This window comes from Acanthochromis polyacanthus, chromosome 21 (assembly GCF_021347895.1).
Source record: "Acanthochromis polyacanthus isolate Apoly-LR-REF ecotype Palm Island chromosome 21, KAUST_Apoly_ChrSc, whole genome shotgun sequence".
NCBI lineage: Eukaryota > Metazoa > Chordata > Actinopteri > Pomacentridae > Acanthochromis > Acanthochromis polyacanthus.
Genome location: NC_067133.1, coordinates 23,995,766 through 24,017,955, shown reverse-complemented (window position 1 = coordinate 24,017,955; position 22,190 = coordinate 23,995,766). Strand labels below are relative to the sequence as shown.

At 42.5% G+C, this 22,190-nt stretch overlaps 1 protein-coding gene across 1 annotated transcript in view; it reads left to right on the top strand.

Annotated features, from left to right (window-relative positions):
* myo15aa (myosin XVAa) overlaps nt 1–22,190 on the top strand; it is an 85,947-nt gene that overhangs the window by 35,374 nt on the left and 28,383 nt on the right. Inside the window, 6 exon segments of the mRNA XM_051941517.1 lie at nt 17,437–17,519; nt 17,521–17,592; nt 17,688–17,698; nt 17,701–17,764; nt 17,766–17,842; nt 17,845–17,874. Of these exon segments, the coding sequence (XP_051797477.1) occupies nt 17,437–17,519; nt 17,521–17,592; nt 17,688–17,698; nt 17,701–17,764; nt 17,766–17,842; nt 17,845–17,874 (337 nt within the window).

Genomic DNA, 22,190 nt, shown 5'->3' with positions numbered 1-22,190 from the left:
ATAGAGAGGCAAGCAAGCAACAAGAGATTGTCCTTGTTATTACTCATGTTATACACCAAGGACCATTTCTAGTGGCTTGCTTGCCTCTGCTGCCCATCTGACTGGTTTTGTCGTCTTTGTTGACTGAAGTTCCGATGCAACATGCTTGCCATCAGTTCCCTAATTTGTGGCACACCAGTAACACTGATGAACACTCCAGCCCAGTAGGTGGCAGTAATGAACCTAAAGTCTGAAGGCACTCTGGCGAAGGCGCTCTGAAGGCACTCTGGCGAAGGCGCTCTGAAGGCACTCTGGCGAAGGCGCTCTGAAGGCACTCTGGCGAAGGCGCTCTGAAGGCACTCTGGCGAAGGCGCTCTGAAGGCACTCTGGCGAAGGCGCTCTGAAGGCACTCTGGCGAAGGCGCTCTGGCAAAGGCACGCTGGCAAAGGCACGCTGGCAAAGGCACGCTGGCAAAGGCACGCTGGCAAAGGCACTCTAGAAGCCGCCGGTGGTGGCCACAATGAAGGAATTCTGGAGGCCATCGGCGAAGGTGGCGAAACCACTCTGGAGGCCGTCGGCAAAGGCGGCAGTGGCGGAACCACTCTGGGGGCCGGCAGCGAAACCACTCTGGGGGCCGGCAGCGAAACCACTCTGGGGGCCGGCAGCGAAGGCACTCTGGGGGCCGTCAGGTGAAGGCACTCTGGGGGCCGTCAGGCGAAGGCACTCTGAAGGCCGTCAGGCGAAGGCACTCTGGCGAAGGCACTCTGGAAGCCATCGGCTAAGGCCGCAGTGGCGGAACCACTCTGGAGGCCGGCGGCGAAGACGCTCTGACGGCCGTCGGGGACGACGGCGGCGAAGACGCTCTGAAGGCCGTCGGGGACGACGGCGGCGAAGACGCTCTGAAGGCCGTCGGGTTTTTTTTTAGAAGTCTTTGTGATGTCAGCTTGGATATTGTCAGGAATGTGGGGTGTGGAGAACCCAGGTGCAGACACAACAGACAGGCACAGAAGCTTAAAGGAAAAGGAGTTTTATTAAATAAGAGGCCAACTACAACAAAACTGAAAACCAGACTGAAATGACTGAAAGGAAACTAAACCACAGGGCTGAGGAAAAATACTCACAAACGGAATCTATAGCTGAAGGCGAAAAAACAAACTGAAGTCCACAAAATACAAAGTCCAAAGGTGTTAATCCACAACCGGGGGGGAAACGGAGTGATCCAGTAGCGGGTGTAATCCAGAGGTAAGAGGGAGAGGATTCTGAAGCAGAGTGAATCCAAGACGATGAGCCAGCGACAACTGAGAGAAACGGCAGGGCTTAAATACAGAGGGGAGGACCAGGTGAAATGAGTCTGAGCTTGATTGCATCAGGTGACAACAATCAGGGGCCAGGTGCAGAGTAGGCAGGGAGCAGCAGACAGAGGGAGACAAAGAGACCAGACAGCACAGGAGGAAAAAATACAAAAAGACAGCATCAGGGGCAGAATCCTGACAGATATGTGTGGTTGGGTGCAAATTGTGCAACAGAGTTTTCTGATCACTGCATCCTTTCAAGCCGATGGTATCACCTCAATGCAAAACATGTTCCTGCTAGTACCAGAGTTAATGTTAGCAACGACGGTCCTGCTACTGGCTAAAGGCTGGGTTATGCTTTCCGTACGAATGAGCCACGCAGAAATGAGCCCCACAGAAATCCTCACGAGGGGGCAGTGTACCTCAAATACACATCTGCCTGGTCTACTCTGGTACGAAACCAGAGTAGAAGAAGTTTGCCATTGTTTACATCACTTACAACATGGCATTTTACCAAATATTATCATTTCAGAAGTTAGTTTTAATTCCACAGCATGAATTGTTCATAATCTGGTTGTCACAGTGATCTCTGTGTGATGAATCCTATGAGTTCACGTATTTCTAGATTTCAGCTATGAGGAGGTCCTGGTCCTCTGCCTGTGTTTTTCCGCGTGGCCCCGTCCGCGTAGTTCAAAAAAAGTGGAGATAAATAGTTTTGTTGTCTTTGTTGTCGTAGTCTTTGTTTCTCTATGAAACAACTAATTCAACATCTTAACAAAGAAAGAATAGAATGGAGAATAGCAGGAGGTGTGCCATATATACATACACACATATATGGGTACGGAAAGTATTCAGACTCGGTGAAAATTTTTCACTCTCTGTGTCATTGCAGCCATTTGCCAAAATCAAAAAAGTTCATTATATTTCTCATTAATGGACACTTAGCACCCCATCTTGACAGAAAAAAACAGAAATGTAGAAATTTTTTGCAAATTTATTAAAAAAGAAAAACTGAAATATCACATGGTCAGAAGTATTCAGACCCTTTGCAGTGACATTCATATTTAACTCACATGCTGTCCATTTCTTCTGATCCTCCTCGAGATGGTTCTGCTTCTTTATTGGAGTCCATCTGTGTTTAATTAAACTTATTTTTACTTGATTAGGAAAGGCACACACCTGTCTATATAAGACCTTACAGCTCACAGTGCATGTCAGAGCAAATGAGAATCATGAGGTCAAAGGAACTCCCCAAGGAGCTCAGAGACAGAATTGTGGCAAGGTACAGATCTGGCCAAGGTTACAAAAGAATTTCTGCAGCACTCAAGGTTCCTAAGGGCACAGGTGGCCTCCATAATCCTCAAATGGAAGAAGTTTGGGACGACCACAACTCTTCCTAGACCTGGCCGTCCAGCCAAACTGAGCAATCGTGGGAGAAGAGCCTTGGTGAGAGAGGTAAAGAAGAACCCAAAGATCACTGTGGCTGAGCTCCACAGATGCAGTCGGGAGATAGGAGAAAGTTCCACAAAGTCAACTATCAGTGCAGCCCTCCACCAGTTGGGGCTTTATGGCAGAGTGGCCCGACGGAACCCTCTCCTCAGTGCAAGACACATGAAAGCCCACATAGAGTTTGCCAAAAAACACATGAAGGACTCCCAGACTATGAGAAATAAGATTCTCTGGTCTGATAAGACCAAGATTGAACTTTTTGGTGTTAATTCTAAGCGGTATGTGTGGAGAAAACCAGGCACTGCTCATCACCAGCCCAATACAATCTCTACAGTGAAACATGGTGGTGGGAGCATCATGTTGTGGGGGTGTTTTTCAGCTGCAGGGACAGGACGACTGGTTGCAATTGAAGGAAGGATGAATGCGGCCAAGTACAGAGGTATTCTGGAGGAAAACCTCTTCCAGAGTGCTCAGGACCTCCGACTGGGCCGAAGGTTCACCTTACAACAGGACAATGACCCTAAGCACACAGCTAAAATAACAAATGACAAAGGATGGCTTCAGAACAACTCTGTGACCGTTCTTGACTGGCCCAGCCAGAGCCCTGACCTAAACCCAATTGAGCATCTCTGGAGAGACCTCAAAATGTCTGTCCACCAACGTTACCATCCAACCAGACAGAACTGGAGAGGATCTGCAAAGAAGAATGGCAGAGGATCCCCAAATCCAGGTGTGAAAAATTTGTTGCATCATTCCCAAAAAGACTCATGACTGTACTAGCTGAAAAGGGTGCTTCTACTCAATACTGAGCACAGGGTCTGAATACTTATGACCATGTGATATTTCAGTTTTTCTTTTTTAATAAATTTGCAAAAATTTCTACATTTCTGTTTTTTTCTGTCAAGTTGGAGTGCTGAGTGTACATTAATGAGAAATAAAATGAACTTTTTTGATTTTGGCAAATGGCTGCAATGACACAGAGAGTGAAAAATTTCAAGGGGTCTGAATACTTTCCGTACCCACTGTAAATACATACATAGGTATATACAGCGCTCTCCATAATTATCGGCACCTCTGGTTAAGATGTGTTGAAAGCCTTAAAATAATTTCAATTTTTATTGCAGAAGCATACTCTCACACTGAAAATTGTAGAAAAATGTATTATAGGAGAAGATTAGGTGCTGTTTTATTGGAAAAGGGGGTTGTACAAAGTATTAACATCAGGGGCGCTAATAATTGTGGCACACATGATTTGATGTAAAAGTAGTAAAATTATTACTTAATGTGTGTTTTTTTTCCCCAGTGAATAAATGCACTTGAATTAAAGGTCGGATTATTTATATATATATATATATATATATATATATATATATATATATATACACACACACATACACACACACATACACACACACACACATATATATGCCCAGCATAGTGCTGGGCAATGATTAAAAATTTTAATCGCATACACATCATATTTATTTTACAGTGAAGATGGAGTATCAGTTTTGCACATACATTGAGCAGAGCATCAGTCATGCGTCAGCAGCATCAACAGTAGTGGGCTCAGAACACATCCCTGTGGGGATCTGACGGAGACAAAGATGGAGCTGGAGATGGTGTTTTTCACTCTCACTGACTCTGCTCTGTTGGTGAGAAAGTTGAACAGCCAGTTGTACATGGGGCTGCTGATACCCAGTTGACTCAGTTTGCTTCGGACTTTTTAACCAACAGACCCCAGTCTGTGAGACTTGGCTCCCACCTTTCCTCCACCCGCACACTGAGCACCGGTACACCACAGGGCTGCATGCTGAGCCCCCTCCTGTATTGTCTCTACACCTATGACTGCAGACGGTCTCACAGAAACAACATCATCGTCAAATTTGCTGATGACACCACAGTAGTCGGTCTGATCTCAGAGGGAGACGAGACAGCCTACAGAGAGGAGGTCCAGAAACTCTCAACCTGGTGCTCAGAAAACAACCTGACACTAAACACCTCAAAGACAAAGGAGAACATCATGGACTTCAGGAGGAACAGAACTGACACACCCCCCCTCTACATCAATGGCGAGTGTGTGGAGAGAGTCCACACATTCAGGTTCCTGAGAGTCCAGATCTCTGATGACCTGTCCTGGACAGACAACATCATGGCTGTCATAAAGAAGGCTCAGCAGCGGCGACACTTCCTGAGAGTCCGCAGGTAGAACAACCTAAACAGGAAGCTGCTGCTGGCCATCTACCGCTCATCCATAGTAGGGATGGGACGAAATATCGTTCGGCGAAAAATGCGCAATACAGAACGTGATGAAATGCATCGAGTATGAAAAAATGGATCGTCACGTCACGTCACGTCCGGTCACATGCGCATGTGACCAGACGTGATGACAACACTGTCGGCTGCAGCAAGCTAACAAACATTAGCACCAACTACCTTGCCTCCAAAAAAGCCGAACAATGGAGTCGAATGAGGTCGAAATTGAGGACGCTCCGTCTGGATCCAAGTCATCTGTCTGGCAGTATTTTGGCTTTCTCATCAAAAAGAAGACGACAATAGAGTAACTGACAAGACTAAGACTGTGTGTAAACTTTGCTATGCTGTCATTCCGTACACCACCTCCAACACAACAAAAATGAACCACCACCTTCAGCGTCACCATAAAAATGTGAAGACGGCCCCGGAGAAAACGAGCCTACCGAAGGGACAGCTGACCATGAGACAAGCTCTGACACCAACTCTACCCCTGTCAAGTCCGCGTGCAAAACAGATAACCAGGCCCATCGGCGAGTTCATAGCAGACTATATGGCTCCATTTAACATGGTAGAGAACATAAAATTCATCCAAATGTTCAAAGTGCTTGAGCCAAAGTTTAAGATGCCATGCCGAGGACATTTTTCAGAGAAGGTAATCCCGGAAATTTATACTGAAACCAAACGAAGCGTGAAAGAGTGTCTCAAAATTGCAGACTGCGTTGCCCTGACCACCGACGGCTGGACCTCGCGTGCAACACAGAGTTATATCACCATCACGGCACATGTCATCAGCGAGACATGGGAGAGTAAAAGCTTTGTGTTGCAAACTCGTGAGCTAAGTGAAAGTCATACTGGTGTTAACATTGCTAACATGTTGAAAATGCACTGAGAGAGTGGGAGCTAATGAGGCCACAAACAGCCATTGCTTGTGTCACAGACAATGCCAGCAACATGGACATTGCAGTGAGAGAGAGCGGTCTCCATCCTCACATCAAGTGCTTTGCGCACGTTGTGAATCTGAATCTGGCCAGTAAGTGAGGTTTGGCTGTGTCCCGCGTCGCACGCCTTCTTGCCCGTGTGCGAAGAGTCACTACGTTCTTTCACAAGAGCACCACATCCACCGCCTTCCTGACCAACAAGGAAACCCAGTTGGAGCTGCCTCGGCATAAGCTCATCACCGATGTCCATACCAGGTGGAATAGCTCGTACGAAATGCTTGCTCGCTACCTGGAACAACAAGCAGCTGTCTCAGCAGCGCTGAGCAGCCCAGAAATCCAAAGGAATGCGAGAGAAATAGATACTCAGGATAACATTGATATATCAGATGTAGAGGACATAGTGAAACTGCTTAAGCCACTGAAGACAGCCACAACAGTTCTCTGTGATGAGAAAGAGCCCACTCTTTCACTTATAATGCCACTGAAGTACATGACTGAGCAGAGCATGTCACAAGACGAAAATGACACACAGACTATCGCCAGTATGAAAAGTGCTATCCTACTCGACATCTCGGACCGGTACTCTGGGGACTGTAATGACATGCTGCAGGAGTGCACAGCGCTTGACCCACGATTCCGAAGCCTGTCCCACCTGAATGATGAACAACGCGAGTCTGTCTATGCCTGGATAAGTGAAAAAACTTCAGTTCTTCATGTGCAACGGAACCAGGTAGGCAAACTTTTATTGAAAAAAATGGAGGTGTGCTGCTGTCAGTGCACGTGTGTAACTGTGTATATGTAGGCTACAGCCTTAAAACTTATTTCTCATATTGTTTTTTAATTAGTTGATCTGAGAGAGAGAGAGAGAGAGAGAGAGAGAGAGAGAGACTATGTGTGTGTGATATATATATATATATATATATATATATATATATATATAGAGAGAGAGAGAGAGAGAGAGAGAGAGAGAGAGAGAGACTGTGTGTGACAGAGTGAGAGAGAGATGGAGAGTGTGTGTCAATATATGTGTGTGGGGAGGTTGTCTGTGAGAGAGAGGAAGTGAGGGATTGAAAGACAGAAATGTTGGACCTAGTTTTTCTAGTTTATGTTTTCTTTAGACACGTGACACTGATGAAAGAGCTAGGGCCAGTGCTTCAACACCAGGGACAGCAGCAGAGCAGGCCATGGTCATGGTTGAGGCAGCACAGGGAGCAGAGCAGAGCCAGGAAGAGCCATTAGAAGGAGAAAGGCAGATGCAGGACGTGACACAGTCTCCCCCACCAAAGAAGACAGCGCTAGAAGATCTCCTTGGGAGCTCCTACTACACTACTCCTACTGAGACAGTGCAGTCAAGCAGAGGGATTGAGATGGAGATACTCTCCTACAGAAATGGGATTCCAATCCCACTCAACAGCAATCCACTTGAGTGGTGGAAAGTGAATGGATATGCTTATCCCTTACTTGCCCCCCTTGCCAAAGCCTACCTTTGCATTCCTGCTACGTCAGTCCCTAGTGAGCGTGTCTTTTCCACGGCAGGAGACATTGTGTGTGCTCAAAGATCACTAATTACACCAGAACATGTTGACATGTTGGTTTTTCTGAAGAAGAACCTGTCCTAGGCCAGGGCCATGATTTAAGAGAGGCTGAGATAAGTAATCTAGGGTAAGAGGTTGTTTGTTTGGCCTGTTAGGCCTTGTGTTTTCCTGGTGTTTGACGTAGAGAGAGCGACTGAAGAAAAAGCAGAGCACAGATGGCGTGCTCCAGTTAATTGTATACCTATGTGTGTACGCAAACAAAAATAAATAAGTTGTGATAATTACACAGTAATATTTTTCTTTTTTACTTTGATATTGTATTGTGACATATCGTATCGTGACCCGGGCATATCGAGGTGCATCATATCGTGAGTTTAAGTGTGTCGTCCCATCCCTAATCCATAGAGAGCCTGCTGACGTACTGTGTTTCCACCTGGTATGGGAGTTGCATTGAGGCAGACAGAGCGAGGCTTCAGAGGACAGTCAAAGCAGCACAGAGGTTTGTTGGCTGTCCTCTCCCCTCCCTCATGGACATATACTCCACCCGGTGCCTCAGCAGAGCTCAGAACATCGTCAAGGACAGTTCACATCCCGGTTCTCAACTTTTTGATCTGTGGCCCTTTGGAACACGTTACAGATGCATAAAAGCGAGGACAGACTTAAAAACAGCTTCTTTCCGAGAGCTATCACCACCCTGAACTCTCACGTCTCACACCCAGCCAAAAATATAGTGTAACTGTGCAATATACACCACTGCCTCATTCACTGTTATTTATATTCACTCCGTTATTTATACTGTATATACAATATATTGCCAAAAGTATTCGCTCACCCATCCAAATAATCAGAATCAAGTGTTCCAATCACTTCCCTGGCCACAGGTGTATAAAATCAAGCACCTTGGTAACAATGATGTTGGATGAGAAGGCCTGGCTCTCAGTCTCCGCTCTAATTCATCCCAAAGGTGTTCTATCGAATTGATGTCAGGACTCTGTGCAGGCCAGTCAAGTTCATCCACACCAGACTCTGTCATCCATGTCTTTATGGACCTTGCTTTGTGCACTGGTGCACAGTCATGTTGGAGGAGGAAGTGGCCAGCTCCAAACTGTTCCCACCAAGTTGGGAGCATGGAATTGTCCAAAATGTCTTTGCATGCTGAAGCATTCAGAGTTCCTTTCACTGGAACTAAGGGGACAAACCCAGCTCCTGAAAAACAAGCCCACACCATAATCTCCCCTCCACCAAATTTTACACTTTACACAGCGCAGTCTGACAAGTATCATTCTCCTGGCAACCGCCAAACCCAGACTCGTCCATCAGATTGCCAGATGGAGAAGCACGATTGGTCACTCCAGAGAACGCGTCTCCACTGCTCTAGAGTCCAGTGGCAGCGTGCTTTACACCACTACATCTGACACTTTGCATTGCACTTGGTGAAGTATGGCTTGGATGCAGCTGCTCGGCCATGGAAACCCATTCCATGAAGCTCTCTGGGCACTGTTCTTGAGCTAATCTGAAGGCCACATGAAGTTTGAAGGGCTGTAGCGACTGACTGCAGAAAGTTGGCGAACTCTTGGCACTATGCGCCTCAGCATCCGCTGACCCCACTCCGTCAGTTTACGTGGCCTACCACTTGGTGGCTGAGTTGCTGTCGTTCTGGCACACTTCCACTTTCTTATAATACAGCTGACATTTGACTGTGGATATTTAGGAGCGAGGAAATGTCACGACTGGATGTGTTGCAGAGGTGTCATCCTATCACAGTTCCATGCTGGAATTCACTGAGCTCCTGAGAGCGACCCATTCTTTCACAAATGTTTGTAAAAGCAGTCTGCATGCCTAAGTATACTTAAAAACTATACTTATATTAAATACTTTATACATAAATACCAGACATATTTTGATGCCATATCTTACATTCTTAGGGGAGTCTGATTTTAAATAAGGAGATATAAGGTTTTCTCAGTGAACAATTATTTTATTGACACGTGTAGAACACTGGTGGAATATGAACAATATTTGGTGACTACACCCTGTCCTGTCCTGATGTCCTCATAGGAGTGAAGCTGAGAGTAGCGTAGGATCTCCTTCTGATGCCATTTAGGGTGCGCACATACGGATGAGAAGAGGAGGAGAAACATGTCACCTAATCATATTTAAGAGGAAAACATGTCTGCAGTTCAGTACTTAATCACATTTAACCCGAAAACTGTACAAAACAACAACATAAACAGTAAACGTACAACAGAAAACCCGTCAAGTGTCCACAGAGTGAAACGTAAGTCGCGCGCGTTCACGCGAAGGGGGAGTCAGATTTTTCAGGGGAGTGTGAAAATTCTACAACACCGGCCAGAACATAGCTAGCCCTTGAAGGCTAATGGCTTTGTCAGTTACAGCCGAGTTCAGCCACGATCCAGTCAGAATAAGGACACAACAGTCTCTCACCTCCCGTTTTGTTGTTAGATCCAGCTTGAGATAGTCCAGTTTATTCTCCAGGGAGCGTATGTTAGCCAGTAAAACAGATTGGAGCGGTGTTCGAAACGGGTTAGCTCTCAGCTTAGCCAATAGGAGTGTTTCAGATGACGTTACACTTCCGGGCTATTAGCTGGTCCGCCATATTGGGTGGCGAGTGTTGAAATTGTTGGGGTCAGAAGTCAGCGAGCAAGATAAGTATTGAGCAAGATAAATATAGTTCGCAGTGTGACTGGGGAATGGTTCACACCTGCTGTGTCCACGGCTGCCACATCAGGGCAGAAGGCCCAGTTAAACGGAGCCAAGGGTGAACAGACAAGGAAACTCAGCCGACTGAGGCACCATATACTTGGCAATTAGTATCTGTTTTTTAACCCGTATTATTAAGAAATTGTCATTTTCACTTTTACTTTGTATTTTATCATTCAATTCTTCTTCCATAAATACACTTTATTGTGGTAAAATAAACTTTTAGTGCATGAATTGCTTTGAAAACACAATTGAAATCTCGCAAACAGCCAAAAGTCTTACTCAAATTTGATTATTTTATTGAAAAAATACATTTCGGGTGTTTTAATGTATGCCGAATGAAAGATAACAAATGTTTAACTTAGACAATTGTGGAAATTAGGTGTGTCAACCGTTATTATTTGCTTTTACGTAAAGATCTAAATCAAGATGGCGACGTGAGTGAGAAGGCAGGTAGCTCTCCCTCCTCTAATGCTTCACCTGCTTCACTTTTTCACCTACTGACTGCACTCAAGTGTGGTGGATCTGATCAATGACTTTTGTCTGAAATGTCTAAACCACGTAGACAAGCGATCAAAGATCGAGATGCCACGGAGGATGGCACTGTTTTGAGTCAAGCTAGTACCTGTACAACTCCTTGTATTGGCGATGCTAATGCTAGTACTGAAACCACTTCTTCTGCATTTATGACTGAGGCATTGCTAAAAAGTATTTCAGCGGCAGTCGCAGAGGAAGGACAGCGCATCCTAATGTCAGTAAATATGTCACTTGGAAAACTTGAGACAAAGGTGGACAACATGTTGAAGTGTCTTGATGACACTGCAGCTGCTACCGAGGCACTTGTTGCTCGGCAGGCAGAGGCTGAAACACGTACAGTATCTCCCACCTGGAGGATGACATTGTACTGATAAAAAAGCGACTGGTTGCACTGGAGAAAGCTAACATGGAGCTGAAAGGAAACGTAAATGATCTGGAATGCCAGCAAAGACGGGACAACATCAGGCTGCTGAATCTAAAGGAGTCTACTGAAGGGAGTGACCCGCTCGTGTTTTTTGAGACATTCATTCCCAGGCTACTGCAGCTACCGGTCCCGACTGTTTCCATCGACCGTGTCCATCGGGGCTTTGGCAAACCTGAGGATGGACGTCCGCGACCAGTGGTCATCAAACTTCATCGCTCCAGAGACATTGCTATGGTTCTGGCTGCAGTGAAACACTGTGGGACAGCATGAGGGGCGTCCTTTGCGGATTGTTCCTCATACTCCACCTGAAGTCCGGGCTGCGAGGCGAGCGTTCAACACTGTCTGCGTGGAGCTAATTAAAAGGAACATATGCTTCAGGATGGCCTATCCAGCGACACTGTCTTTCAAGACAAATGGAATCCAAAAGTCTTTCAAAGATCCCAATGAGGTTGAAGCTTTCCTCTCAACCCTCGTGTGACTGGTATAGTAGCCTGTAATTCTAAATTGCCGGAGAGTGCTTACAGCCCTACTGTCTCATTATATGACTCTCGATGTCTCATTGATTATTTTGAATATAGGGCGCATATTTATTTTTTTCTCGTTAAAGCATAGGTGATTTAATTTGTCATACATGGAGAGTGAGTAACTGGACTTTGCAAACGCCTGAAGGTGGTGAGCTCAAATGTTTTTTTTTCCATTCATTTTTTGTTTACTCTGTATTTTTGTATTTTTATTTAACTCACAGGGTGCTCGAATAATAAACTATGGTCGTGTGGTCATGTATGAAAAGGAATTCTACCGTCTCAAATATCATGCTATAATTAAGTAATGGGAATAATTGAAATAAATTGCAGCAGCGAATATAAGAAATTTGAACATTACATCAGTGCTTCTACTAATATAACTTGTGATTATTATAAATCTGTGGATCTTAAACAACATGGTGACTGCTCTTTCGCTCTAATGCACTTAAACATTCGAAGTCTTAAAAAACATTACGATGATCTGGTTGCATTACTTGCTATGACAGGAAATAGTTTTGATATTTTTGGTTGCAGCGAAATTTGGCTGAACGAACAAATGTTGTCAGACATCTTCAAAATAGATGGATACTCAGTATATTTTAATAACAGAGTGGGTAAAAGGTAAAGGAGGTGTATGTTTATATGTAAAGTCACACTATTCAGTGAAGGAACACAATGATTTGACCATAGATGATGGTTGCTCTGAATCATTATTCATAGAAATAAATACAGCTAAAGGTCTTAGTGTCATTATAGGAGTAATATATCGACCACCTGGTAGTAATTATGAAACATTTAGAGACTGCCTTGATAATCTCTTAGTCAATATTAATCACATAAACAACAATTGTATTATCATGGGTGATTTTAATATAAACATGTCTAATGAAGATAAAACAGGAATTGACTTTCATAATACCCTCTACTCATCATTATTTTATCCCACTATTGACAAACCTACGAGTGTTACAGAAAGTAGTAAGTCAATGATCGATAATATAATTACTAATGTTCTAAATACTGATTGCAAATCTGGTGTAATACTCACAGATGTCTCGGATCACTACCCTGTTGTATTTTTCACAAACTGGATCAAAAAGGTATCTGCTCCATTCAGGGAGAGAAAAGTAAAGGTTCTCTCTTGTAAACCTCATTCAACACCTTCAATGCAAAAGCTGGGAAGAATTATACAGTGTTACTGATCCCAACTATGCATATAATCTTCTGGTTGAGGAAATATCCGATTCCATTAATGTGACTATTCCAGAAAGAACAATTAAAAAGAATGCAAATAATCCTTGGATCACAAAGGGAATCTTAAAGTCCATTCAAAAAAAGGATAAGCTGTATAACCAATATAGAATAAATCCAAATAGTGCTAATAAAATTGTGTACACAAAATATAAAAATAAATTAACCAGTTTAATACGTGCTAGTAAAAAGAGCTATTTTACTAGTCAATTTTGTGCTGCTTCTGGGGATCAGAAGAAATCTTGGATGGTGTCGGATGAGATATTGGGCCGCAAGGATAAATCAGTTGCTATCCCTGACTCTGTATTGCAGACTCTTGCAAATAGTGAGAATGATAACTTGGCAGATGTTTTTAACTGTTACTTTGCTTCTGTTGGAAAAAATCTGTCTCTACAAATTTGCCCTCCAGGGGGTGGTAATTTCAAAAATTTTCTCCAAAATAATGATTTCAACCCCTGTTACTTAAGGCCTACGTGTAAAATGGAAATAACTAATATTATTAACAAATGAAATGTACTTATACTGCTGGTGCTGACGGCATATGTAGTAAAATCCTTAAAGCCATTGTGAACGAGATTGCTGAACCATTGGCCTTACAATATGGTTTTGTTCCAAAACAGACTAAGGTGGCAAAAATCATTCCTGTATATAAATCTAGATACAAGAATGATATTCAGAATTATAGGCCTATACCTATTTTACCAACACTATCAAAAGTACTAGAGCGAGTGGTTTATTCGAGACTTGTAAACTACTTAGACAAATATAACATTCTTGTGTCTTCTCAGTATGGCTTTAGGAAAAATAGTAGTACAAGTATGGCCATTCTTGACCTGGTCGAGAAAATAAAAGATGCTTTTGAAAGAGGAGAAATTGGTGTCGGGGTTTTTCTCGATCTTTCGAAGGCCTTTGATACAATTGATTTCACAATTTTACTTGAAAAGCTGTTGAACTACGGGGTTAGGGGTATAGCGCTCCAGTGGTTCAGGGACTATATTCATGGGAGAAGGCAATATGTAAACGTTAATGGGGTGAATTCTAACATGGAAAATATAGATTATGGGTTCCACAAGGATCCATTCTGGGGCCTCTTTTGTTCATTATTTATATTAACGACTTTGCATATTGCTGCAGTGATATTCATAAGGTAATTTTTGCTGATGACACAAATTTGTTTGTGTCCCATAAAAATACTGAACAGCTTGAAAAATTGTTGAATGAGCATTTAGTAAAGGTCAGTACTTGGTTTAAGTATAATAAACTGTCATTAAATTTTAACAAGACCTTCTATATAGTTTTCCGTTCTAGCCGTCATAAGTATTGTGATCCAAATATTAAGATCATCTTGGATGGCAAAATTGTTAAAAAAAAAATAGAGTTTACTAAATTCTTAGGAGTTTATATAGATCAATTTCTAAATTTCAAGAAACACATTGATGAGACTGTTAAAAATTGTCTAAAATTGTAGGATTGTTTTTCAAAGTAAGACAACTGCTACCGCTTAAAGCGCTCCTGGCATTTTACAGATCTCTGTTTGAGCCTCATTTGAATTACTGTAATATAATATGGAATAACACGTATACCACTCACACAGCTAAACTTCTGACATTACAGAAGAAAGCCATGCGAGCCATCTCATGTGCAGGGTATAATACTTCAACAAATGCTTTTTTCATAGATATGGTCTTCTATAACTTCTTGAAATAAATTTTTATCATAATGCTTGTACAATGTTTAACGTTGTTAACAGGTTAAATATTAGACTGTGTGAACTCATTCCACTACAGGTACCTTCTCATCAACATCAAACTAGGAATAAGTCGTCTTTAAAGGGAAATATAGGAATTTAAAAGGTACTAGCTTTAGTATATGCTGTAAAGGTCCACAATTTTGGAATGGGGTGGAGAATAACTTAAAATTATCTGCTACATTATCGATATTTAAAAGAAAACTAAAGGGTCAACTTTTAGGAAAATTACTTATTTGATTGAACTTGCGGTCCAGTATTTACAGTGTTTACAAGGATTACATTTTCTCTCTATGCATGAGGTCAGTTTTCGTATTGTGCAGGATGTAATTGTTCAGTGATGAAAGTGCTGCGTTTTTTCCTAAGGACCACATGAGTAAGAGTGCTGTTTTATGTTGATACATGTTCTATTGTTCTCTTGCAGACCTATGAGCTGTATTGAGCTACACTTGACAATGTTAAAATATTATTTTTATTTTAATAAAAACAATAATTTGTTATGGGTGGTGGGATGCTGGACCCCTACTTTATAAGCTTGGAGCTTCTTTAGGGTGTCCATTTTCACATGTAAAAACTGACAAGACTCTATTGATCTCAAATTGGAGTATTGACTTGTGTAACATTGTGAAATAAACAACAAACAATCATTTCAAAATAGCTGCTTCTCAAGCGAGGATTCGCGTTGCCCCAACAGGACACCATACCTGGGACGTTAGCTCACATTAGCGTGATCTTAGCCAGACTCCACTGTTTATTCCAGTTAATTTAATTTAGATAGACTAATGATACGCCTAATTATAGAAAAAATCATTAGGTTCATTGTTAGTTAAATCGGCGACCTGAATTAATGCTGTTTTTGGACGAATTCTACACCAAACTGTGTTCAAAATCTCGGCAAAAAAATCTGTGTCTGAAAGTGCTACTTCCTTAGCCTAGCCGCGCTAGACAACCCACGGCAACGAATTTAATTCTCTGCCAGGCTGGGTCTAGTTACCCTCCATAAGGCTCGAGGTTGGATGCTCCTAAACTGGCCGGACGAATCACCATGAAGTGTAGAGTCAGAAGGTGGGCATAACTAAGTGACGACAGAGACGCGACGATTCTGACAGAAACACCCAGAAACAACTAGCCTTGCCGCGCTAGACAACCACGGCAACAAATTTAATTCTCTGCCAGGGTCGACAACAAAAACGACAACAGTCGTTGAGCTCCATTAGCACCGACTCTGAATAATCTTTCTGTTAACATGTCTGTATATACTTGAGCTTCACCATTGACTGTATAAATAAGGGCTTCACCGAACTACCGCATCCTCTGATTTCCGGCGCTCAAGGAGCCTATTCGTTGCACTGATTGGTTGTATACCTACCCAATTGTTGCAGAGTGATTTGATAGACAACCTTTTAGCCCACCTCCCTCCCTGTCGAGCGTGCCTAGACCCTTGTGTCTTCAGAGCATGGGTCTAGCGCGGCTAGGCTACTACTTCCTCATATTATGAGCGCAAATGGCTGACACTTACTCAAATTACTTCACGTCAGGCAGGCCGTTGTGGGTGCTTGTCCAGTCCTTCTGTGTAACTTGATAAGGATCGATTCCGAGTTCACAGCTTTGAAAAAATGTTCAAAGTCCATAGTCCAAGTAGGAACTGACAATCATACACACACATGCCTACTTTAGATGGCGGATTCCATCCGGCGGGTGGCATGGCTCAGTGGGTAGAAGTGGCCGTCTTGTAACTGGAAGGTTGCCGTTTGGATCCTCGGCCCGTTGAGCTCATGTTGAGGTGTCCCTGAGCAAGACACCGAACCCCTAATTGCTCCTGGTGGGTCGTGGTTAGCGCCTTGCATGGCAGCTTCTGCCATCAGTGTGTGAATGTGATATATCATGTAAAGTTGCTTTGAATAAAAGCACTATATAATACATCCATTTACCATCAATTAACTCTACTTCCTCTGATATCGGTCTTTTGAAGTGCTATCAAGTGTGTCAATATACTTTTTCAGCTAAGTGGCAGCCATAGCCAACAAATATTAGGCTAAAAGATAAACTCCAGTCATGGACTCAACAAAGTTGCCACCCAAAATGGCGCTGAGGTACTTACTGACCCGGATGTGTGACGTCAGTGAAACACTAGCCCAGCCCTGCAGCCCCACTTAAGCTTTCTGTTGCACCACCTCCGTCTCTCCCTGCGCCGGTCTGTGTGGGAAGGAGGCTAGACCACCACCTCAGTGCTGGCCGCAGCGTCCGAAGCTACGTAGCCTCTCCAGAGTGTCCGAGTTCACAGCTGAAAAAATGTTCAATGTCCATAGTCCAAGTAGGAACTGACAATCATACACACACGTGCCCTACTTTAGATGGCGGATTAACTGCTGAATCAAAAGTTGTCATAATTATCACACAAAATGATCCCATGTTGTGGCAGCTAATGCAGCGAGCAGGGTGCCGCAATCTTGAAACCATCCATCCTCTAATGAAAGAAAGTTCCTATAATATTGCACCACTTGATAACAGACTTAAGAATGTTAGAGCTGGTGTCACGAAGCTAACATATTTTACAGCTTTAATTCCACAGTGAATTCACTCTCAGTTCTTAGTGGACCACACAGTTTAGTTGGACAAATCTAACAGGCAGAACATCCTTAAATCTAATATCACATGTCTACCAGTTGGTGGTGGTCTTGCCTGCTCATTCTGGCTTTCTTCAGTGTTGACGCCTCAGGGGGATCCTCAGGTCTGAATGGGGTGCGCAGTGAGATATGTTTTGGGAACACATTCAATCAGAGGGGCTTGTTGTCTCCGGGTTACGAGATGAGATCCTGGCTCAAGTTGTCAATCAGGTGTGGAGGAACATTAACATAGACAACGCAGAGAGGCTGGCTATTGCTGCTGGATGCGTTTGCAGTTTCTCCATCACCCAAGATGGACAAATACCTGCTCAAGTAAGAAATTACACTGACAAAATGTTATAGCTTTTTCTCATTATTACACCTGTTTCTTCATTGCCTCAATACTTCATCTGGTCTTTGCTCTTCAGGTTTGTGTCAGATCAAGCCCTGCTGGTTGTCAGGCATTGCTGCAACACAGACTCATCCAAGGCAGCAGAAGATGCAGATAGGCTCAGGCTCAGCCCTGAGACTGCACGGACCTATCCACTGTCACTGCTGGAGTGGACAGCCAATAGGAAGAAGGCTATATGGTGTTGCATGTGCACTGCTTTGATGGTGAGATACCTCTTTTATTTACTTGTCTTTTTTAATACATATACATACATCACACAGTTTTATGTTTCTGGCCCTTGGCACTTTTTGGAGGATACTGCTTTGAGACAACAAAAAAATTTAAAATCGTTTTTATTTATCTAGATCTTTTATTTGATGTCCAAAGGAGCAAAAAAACTAAATGCTGATTAATATCATGTAAGCCATCTGTCTCACACCCAAAGAGGTCTTTGGCTTTGCTTTTATTGTCTGGGATCAGTTACAGCCACTGATCATTGATTATTCATTGCAGTCAGGATCAGGTGGTGGACCTCGGGCTCAAGGACTAGCACAATTTAGTGTGCTTGTTGACACAAACTTGGTGTGACTTCAAATCCACAAGGGGAATACTGATGATCAAGATGCTGCTTGATTATTTAATAATCTCTCTGCAGGAGGGTCATTCTGTGTCCAGTCCATTCTGGACCAGCGGAGAGGATTTAGCAGGACATATCCTGCGTCACAGGTGCCAAATTATGCATTGGGTGTCCATTTAGAATATATTACTCTTGTCATTTTATGAGTGCATGTGGTATATCTACAATTATGCATTCTACAATTTCATTTAGCAGACACTTTTATCCAAAGCAATGTACAACTAAGAGTAGATACAACAAACAATGATCTAGTCAGGAGAAACAACTGGATAAGTACCAAAATTTAAGTGTGATAGTCTTGAACTGTTTTGGATTTCTTCATACATCACTACATCTTTTTTGTTTTCGTAATCCTAATTTCAGTTCACTTCCAGTTTCATAGACTTAGACTTAGGTGACTTTATTAACCTCTGGAGGGAATTAAGTTGTTACAGCAGTATGGTTATTCAATAAATGAGAAAACAGTAAGACAACACGGAATATTACGGTATAAATGAAGATAAATAAATAGAATAGAATAAAGTGAAATATGCAATGTAATAGAGAAAAAACAGAATATACAAGAGTGACAGAATGTGCAAATGACATAAGAAGGTGCTGTCAAGTTTACAGATATAGATAGACTTTAAAATGTGAAGTGTCCATTATGTAAAGTGGTTTAATCAGCAGGCAAAGTAATACAGTCCTTTTGACAGATGCATTGAAGAGTTTTATTGCAGTAGAATAGGACATTAATGCCAATATTTAACATTATAATGGTCAAGTACATAATCTTTGACTGCAGCATTAATGGCTGAAGTACATGCAGATATCTGAATATGTGAGCTGTCTTGTAGGGGTGTCTGACTGGTGGAGGGGAGTTCCATTCTGATGAAGGAGCACGGCCAGTGGGTGGAGCTAGCTGGTCTGACTATGTGATGGACTGGTTGCAGACCTGGAGCTTCCATCAACTTCCAAACAGAAGGCTACTTGTCATCAGCCTGACGGCTAGAGTCAGAGCTAATGCAGCCTGTCAGTGCAGCAATAACACATACATGCGCTGTGACCAAATACAGTACATACCAGAGACAATAGTTTACAAATTATATTAATCCTTTCCTCTCAGTGCTTTGTTTGGCAGTGGCTTTGACTCAGATGAGGAGCTTCATCTTCCGTTGCTGTCAGAGCAGTAGACAGCCTACAGTCTGCCTGACTCTGATGGTTACTACAGCATGGTACAAACGCACACACACTCAACGGATAGGTCTAAACTTTACAGCTGTTTTCATATATTTATAATATACACAGTATCTTTCAGAACTACAGTGGTGTAGTCGATATGCTGAGCTTACTTATTGAACAATTATCTTGAATCTGAATAAATTAAAGTTCTATGGGTTGAGTCACATAGTCAAGTGATGAAAAAAGTGTGACCGTGTTTCTCAAAAGAACAATGTTTTTTTTTTTTTTGCAATACAGCCATATTTACAAAAAAAAAATTAATCCTAATGAGTATTGTTTGCATTTGCATTTATACAAATACAGTTAAGCTGGAGAGGGCAGTATTTTTTTGCCGCTTTCAGCGTAATGTATTCAAGTGGTCTGAGAGTAAATTAGACTCAGCATGTGTTTCGGGTCTCTTTCATGCAGACTTTATAAAGCCAAAACAGGAGACTTTGGCCAATCACGTGACTTTTCATCCAGAAAAAGAAGTGTCAGCACCAAAACAAGGACCTGACTGCAGCTTTTAGACATGAGGAATGGGCTAAAATACTTAAAGTTGTAAAACAACTCCTGGAATGTTCATTTAAAGCTGCTGTCCGGTTTCCGTTTGTTTTCAATTTATGTATATTTTTTAACAAAGCTTAAATGTGTTAGTTAGTTGATACTAATTAATGTTAGTATACGCGATATGAAATTTATTCATGAGCTCCGCCTTCCTCTATAGACCCCATGTTATTCCAAAAGCGCGGTCATGCGACAATCAAGTTGAGCTTCAGCTTTGTCTGCTGTCATCAATGGTTACGCACAGCAAGCAAGCCATGCGAGGTGGGCGAGCTACGCACTACGCAACGCGAGCACATTGTTTTGCTGTGAGGAGCCGAGAGAGCATCAGGGATCAGCACTTCGAAAAGTTACCATCCCGGCTTGTCGGCAGAGACTGCAGGACGTTTTTTGGCTCGGGGTGCTCGCGTCGCTCCCGACACGGCTCCATAGCCGCCTGACGGCTTCATTTAGATGCCGACTCTGGAGGAAGATGTTGGGGGTCTGGGACATACTTTCGTCAGAGGATCATGCATTCTGAACTCTAGATAGAAATAAATAACATGTACACATATACACGAGTAAATGCACTAAGTTTGATAAACAACATCGAGAGGGATACGAGTGTAATAATATTGAAACTTTACTCGTTCGTCCTAGCAGATTCATGTTATTTTGGTATTAGGACAGTTAGACTCATACGCATTCTAAGTAATTCCTTTTTATTTACTAAATGTATCTAAATGTAGAGGAGTGGAAACAGCAACAGGCAAGATGCTGCAGCATCCGGGCTCGTCAGGTCTGCGGCGTGCCAAATAAAGGGGGAATAGAGGGAGGGGGGACACAGTGTTTTGGGAGACGCTGCGATTCAAACTCGGACGAGCTTTAAGGTCTTAATGGTCAAAAGGTGCTTAATATTGGCCTTTAGGAAGACTTCGTGCCTCAGTAAGCTCAACATTTGTTGGCTTGCAAAGAGTTTATTGACTATTCTGAATAACTTTAGTCAATCCTGGAATGTCTTTCATGTTAAATGGGCTGAATATTTTTTTTGGAACGGAATAGTTTGAATATGTCCAGATGTTACACAGGAAAGTATCTGGTTGTTTATGGTACTGAATGTATGTGTAAATTGTTTAAAGCCTGTCTGCCTTTGTGTCCAGTAGAGTCGGATGCGTTCAGTGATGGTCAGGCTCAGAGAGGAATGGACCGATACCTGGACAGTTTTCGACCTGTGCTGTTGACAGCAGTATAGTAAGTACTCATGCTGGTTAACCGTTACTAAAGGTCCCAGCTGTATTTCCTTTCTGGTTCAGAAATACTTACACAAAATATCTAGGTTTTTTGGAGTGACAGACCAATATTATTATCTAAAGTTATCCTTGAAGAAAGATAACAGATTCCACTATGTCATCAGTCTTCTTACTATGACTTACAGTTTTTTCTACAAATGTGTGTATGAGTGTGTTTATATAAATGGTTTACATACACAGTGAATGAGCTACAACTGAACTAGTGTGTCATATTGTGAGCTTTTCTCAGTTTCATATGACTGTAAATTCCAATATCTTTCAGACTGTTGGTCAAACAAACAAGCTGAACATATAGACATTCAATGAGTAGCAACGAAGATATAGACTAATACAGATGGAAATATATTAATGAAATACCTCAACTTTCATGTCATACTCCCCCATGTTACTGCCATCTGAGTGTGAATGGAGGTGAGTGTTGACGGATAGATGGAACATGTGATCCACTGCCTCTTTGCGTATGAATGGAGCAGACATGAGGGATGATTAGGTTACTGAGCGACCTACGTATTTGACTGTCAGCAGGCAGGCAAACGGCTGTGCAAGCTTTACATTTGGTTTATTAGCAACAAAAATGCAAAAAGCTCCGTCATTGGGGCAAACTGGAGAGCTGCTGAGGTATGTTTACAGCTTTAACAGGAATTAAGGGAATAATTAGGACATTAAAATGTCTGATTTGTGATACACTCAGCACCCTTGACAGAAAAAACAGAAATGTAGAATTTTTTGCAAATATTTAAAAGAAACTGAAATATCACTGGTCATAAGTATTCAGACCCTGTGTCAGTATTGAGTAGAAGCACCTTTTCAGCTAGTACAGCATAAGTTTTTGGATGATGCAATAGTTTTT